This window comes from Arachis ipaensis, chromosome B03 (genome assembly GCF_000816755.2).
Source record: "Arachis ipaensis cultivar K30076 chromosome B03, Araip1.1, whole genome shotgun sequence".
NCBI classification, from domain to species: domain Eukaryota; kingdom Viridiplantae; phylum Streptophyta; class Magnoliopsida; order Fabales; family Fabaceae; genus Arachis; species Arachis ipaensis.
This window is the reverse complement of record NC_029787.2, coordinates 17224570-17229950: the sequence shown is the minus strand read 5'-3', so window position 1 is coordinate 17229950 and position 5381 is coordinate 17224570. Positions and strand designations below refer to the sequence as shown.

General features: G+C 34.6%; 1 protein-coding gene across 3 annotated transcripts in view; it reads right to left on the bottom strand.

Moving 5' to 3' along the window:
• The window catches only part of LOC107629968 (protein RRP6-like 3), a 7029-nt gene continuing 2506 nt past the window's right edge, over positions 859–5381 (bottom strand). Inside the window, exons 4-12 of one of the 3 annotated variants that reach the window (XM_021118309.1) lie at positions 5251–5334; positions 5076–5162; positions 4788–4908; positions 4264–4445; positions 4140–4184; positions 3079–3581; positions 2524–2995; positions 1562–2256; positions 859–1243 (exon numbers count right to left, since the gene is read on the bottom strand). In XM_021118309.1, coding sequence (XP_020973968.1) covers positions 1237–1243; positions 1562–2256; positions 2524–2995; positions 3079–3581; positions 4140–4184; positions 4264–4445; positions 4788–4908; positions 5076–5162; positions 5251–5334 — 2196 coding nt within the window. In that variant the 3' untranslated portion in view covers positions 859–1236. The remainder of the gene's footprint in view (positions 1244–1561; positions 2257–2523; positions 2996–3078; positions 3582–4139; positions 4185–4263; positions 4446–4787; positions 4909–5075; positions 5163–5250; positions 5335–5381) is intronic. The other 2 variants (XM_021118308.1, XM_016332944.2) reach the window with 2 other exon arrangements.

Sequence of the window (5381 nt, the reverse complement as noted above, 5' to 3'; positions counted from 1 at the left end):
CTTTTTTTTCATTGGATCCTTTTTAGTGGATCGTAGCTTAGATCTGTGCCAAGGTTTCAGATGAAAAGGAAATCTAATTTGTCACCGTGAAAATTTTTAATTTGAAAAGTTTATCGTGTCAAGTAGATTTTTAAATTTGAAAATTTATTCTATACAATTTGATTTAGAATTATATGAAAAAAAAAAGAAATTGAAACACTTTATATTTTGTTTTTTAAAAATTAATGTAGCTAATTTGCAATTATTTTTTATGAAGGTCTAGATTTTTATTTAATTTTTGTTAGAAATCAGAGATTTTGTAAAAAATAAAAGAGTAATATATAATATTATTTTTCAAATATTTTGTTAAATTTTCAACAAATTTTAATGACCTGAAATCAATTTCTTATTTTTTATTTTATTAGATAAATTAGTCATCTAACAAATTCTACTAAAAATTTAAAATAAATAAATACCCATTAAAATATGACACATCAGAAAAGGTAACTTACATATTATTTTATAAAAGACAAGATAACATTCACCTAATTATAATTGTATTAAAAGAGTTTGGTATACGAATAGTAATATTATTTTTATTTTACTTTCAACCTCGTCCAAGAATATCAAATGGAAGTGTCGTTTTTTAGGTTGAAATTGTGGGTTTAGGTTAAAAAATTTGCCACTTATATCCAAAAAAGAAAATTTTTAAAAATACAAAAAATTTTATACAAACATCGTTTCTCATTATCAATGTATGAATATGAAGTGTTAAATTGTGTTTAAGGTATGGAATGATCTCTTAGGCGGAATGGTGCTAACTGCTAAGAATTATAATGTCGTTTTAGTTACAATCAATCTAAACGCAATCCGAAACGTTCAAACAGAAATGCTTGCTTTTTCCCCAAGTTGAAATGATAACCACCATCAGACCAAAAGGGAAGAATATAAACGAAGGCAACTATGTCTTTATAATGCACTTATGCTTGCTATAAAACAAAATATTCTCACCAAAATAACAAACTGACCAACTGAGATGAACATATCATCAAACCTATGTTCTCTGAACAGTACAGGATGTACTATACGAGGATGTGGAGTAACACCGTAAATTTGATAGAGCAGCATTGCAGCAACGACGAAAGCATGCCACAGCTCCGCAGAGTCATTACTAAGTAGTAGCGCCAACTCTTCTGCCAGGATTGTATACACTGAACTCACCGAAGTCCCTTCTTCCGCTGGCAAAAGTGTCCAGAGTCAGAGCCTTAGAGAAAGAAATGGATAATTTAGTTTCTACACACAAACAATATCATAAGACACTCCCTATATAAATTTTTGGTACATTCTTGAACCCAAAGTATCTGAATATGTATCCACATCCATAACCAGATGCATGAATACAAATATGTAACAGAATGTGACAATAACAAATAAATGGAACAGGAGGTGAATACAAATCTGATGACAACTTTAAGCAAATATTAATTGCCTTAACAGCATCATATTATATTCCTGTAAGATAACTTTAAGGATGACCATTTGTGTTTGCACAGTGAACAAGTCGAAAATTAAATAATCATACCTGTGTTTTACATCCCAACCAGCAGGAAGAAAACGTGGATTTACAGCTTCAACAAATACTTGTCTCCACCGTTGACAGAACTGTCCAATGCCTTCTTCCCCATATTCCTTCATTAAATGTTCTACAACTTCTTGTCCATGCGGTCCATGTCCTAAGAGTGATTGTTTTGAATTATGTTTAGTTTGAGTCGATTCTTCATCGTTGGGAGGATAAGATAAGTCATCACTTCCATTTGGTTGCTTTTTACTCAGACTAGTGCCATCAACATTTGTAACAGAGTCACTAATTTCACTATAATCCACAATTTCAAATGAGCTTGTGTACCCATTTGAAGTATCAGGAGAGACAGATGCATCAACTGCAAGATCAGAAGCTAAAGAAGGGTTTCCTGAATCATCGTTTACCATCAAATGTTCTCTATCTACATCATTACTTGTTTCTTCATTTGCACATGAACCATCATCAAGGGAACCAACCTTTGATGCATCCCCATTACTAATTCTGGTTGTGGAATCAGCAGGGTTTTCCTCTTCAGACACTGCTGTTATTTTACCCACATGTCTGAAAGAGAAACCCCTCTTCTTCTCAAACCGTCTTCTCTCATGAGGACTCATGCCAACTATCAGGGCTCTTTCTAGATCTTCCTCAGATATTTCTCTTCCTCCATAATATCTCTTCACAACCTGCAAAACAAATTAACAGATAACCTCAAACAAAAGCCCCTACAATTGATGAAGATCTTAAATAACATTCATGAACAACGCCAAATTGAAGACCACTGATTAAGTACAATTTGGAAGCCTTATTAAAAATGCATCAAATCTATACTCGCAGTCATTTATATAATCACATTTAAGTTGTGCTCAATCTATCAAATTAAATTGCAAATCATTCCGACATTCATCATCAAGAGGGGCTTCGCTACAGTAACCAAGGCTCACATTAGAGAAATATGATCAAACCTCAGTCAGTTCTTCACGGCGATTTTGAGGCATTCTTGGTCCATGGCGTATAAGAGCCATAGCTGCTGTACGTAACTGTAATGGAGATACACCCTCCTCAATCTGTATATTAGGCTCTTGTTCAGGATGAACGACCCTTTGAACGTACAGAGGAATTCCAAATTCAGCAGCTATTTTTCTCTTATACTTCTCTGCAGCCGCATGGGCAATTTCGTGGCAGTCCACGCAGAGTAGAACAATATCATGAGAACGATGGCTTTTTAAATGCTCAGGAAAATGCATTCTGTAACAGGATGGGATTATTCGGTACCGTAAGTAGTGACTTCCTTCACCACATCCAACACATATATTTCTCTTGCTCTGAATGTAGAAATCATTGTCTTCATCCTCTGGGCGACCTTTGGGTTCAAATAGAAGCATTATAGCTGGTGGGTCCTTATCAACAAGTTTTGCGAGATCCCGACTTAGGTACCTGCAAAATTGATCATTATTCAGTATTCACAGAGAAACAGCACCTTTAAGAAAAGTGTAAAACAAATTAAAAGGTGCACCAACCACTCAAGCTTCTTCTTATCACAGTAACAAAGCAGCCTCCCATCATTAGCAAATATCCGGCAGTTATGATAAACAGGAGCCTTACAGGAGAATTTTTGAACAAACAAATCTCGAGAAGCTTTCCGGGATATCTGTCTATGATTTTTTAGACCAGAGGGTTTATAAGCTAAGCTAGGTTTTAAGTTACTGTTAAACAGCAAAGCATAATTAAATATAGAAAGTGGACAAGTCCCATTTGGACCCAGGCACTTTTGAATAATCCATGAATAAATGTGAGCATGGTCAATCAACTTGTCTGCAAGAATATGATGGATATCACTCAAGTGGCTGCAAACAACAGGAGATGGGGAATGGATGAAAAAATTGAGACCCATTTCCACATTATTATCAACCAGAGCTATGAGATTGTATATTTCGGATTCACTTGACAAAGGTTGACTTGCCAAAGCAACAATTGCCTGGTCTGACAGTACATATTTTAAGCTCTCATCATGAATGCGAGCCTGAAATGCCACAGAATATTCTCATGTAACTAATGTTGTCATAAAAAAGATTCACCATCGTCAAAAGTTATACAGTAAGCAACTTAGTCACTATAACAATGGAGGATAGTGAATAAAAGTTTCAGTGTTGTGTCCTGTGTCTAGATTAACATAGTTTTGTACATTTTTTCCGATGGTTCAGGAAGAATTTCGTCCTAATTGTTCTCATTACTATGAATAATAATCTTGACTTGAACATTTAGCAATAATTAATATCAGAAAATATAATAACAATTTTCAAAAAATACAAACAAATACTAAAATATATCTCATCTTAGTTCTGTATTACTCCTAGCTTTTATCAATTTATGGCACGAAAAGATGGTGCCATAAGGTCAAGAATCATGTTGAGTTCTCTCTCATATGTCCTTGATAATAGATAGGGCTAGATTGCTGTTCCATCTCACAGTTTGCAAACTACATGGTCGATCAGGGAAATTGGAAAAACACTGGTATCTACATTTTACAGTAATAAATCAATGTTAAATGATAGCTTAACTGAAGGAGATTATAACTGACCATCAGGTCTCTCCATCCACACAGTTGCTTCACAATAGTCTGAAACTGAAAGCAGAGAAGCGCATCAGAATTTTATATCCAACGAGACATCTCACAAGATTAATCTGTGCAGGAAGCAACAAACCTGGGATTCATTGGAAACTGAAGTGAAGCCTTGACCACTCACATGACGAGAAAATAATGATGATGCAGCAGAATCACCAGGAGAAGCTTCAACTTCTTTTGTAAAAAGTTGCAAACAGATTATGTTTGAACGCCGACTAGCCTCGTGAACAAAATGGAATTTGTCATCGTCACAAGAGTTTTCTGACACAATAGTAAATTCAGAATTTTGACACATTATTATCAAAGGAAACCCCTAAAAAGTTACTGTGTTATGCTGTCTCAGTTAGCTCAACACAGGGAAAATGTCTTATGATGCTGTTTTATCAAAGCCATCAAGATGACAAAATACCATAATCATCCCAGGTATAAAATAACCTTCTTATTTCTCTGGCCACTTCTTTTGGGGAATGGGAAGAGATATAAGGGAAAGGGGCTCACTGATGCAAGTTTTTAAATATCCAATCTACTTAAACTGATTATTTATGACAAGAAAAAAAAATTGTTTCTAACTTTTACTTTAAAGTATCAGACAAGAAGACATACCATTGTCAAGTTGTTTGAGCTCAGCAATCAAACAGTTTGCAATATACAACAAATAGTGTGCATCTGTTCGTGCATAATGCACCATTTCTGCTGAGAGGGGGCGCTGTCTCCAGTCTTCACGCTACAATTAAGCATATAAAAGAAATGGTCATTCTAGTCAAACTATGTGAAAGATAAAAGGTTTACATGTTCTATTGCAACTATGGATGCCAAATACTTAAACTGAAAACTATATTGATGATGATAAATGACCCCATTTAATTAACAAGCAGATCAATAAGGTCAAACCTGTAATAATTTATTTGTTGTCACACTGCAGTAAGTTTCAAGTAGATAAGCAAGTGATTTCTGTGGCTTTGACAGCACCTCGCATGCCTGTAGTACATAAACACAAATTCATAAAACAAAAACTGCTAATCAATCCTTAAAAGCCAAGAAGCATGATCTATCATGAATAGCTCACCTTTGAAGTATCAAATAGATTAACAACATATATATGGAAGTCCCTTTGTAGCCAGACAACATCATTGTCAGCCCCATGGAACACCTATCCACAAATTTTCCATTCAGAAAAAAGAAAAAACTGTAATTAAA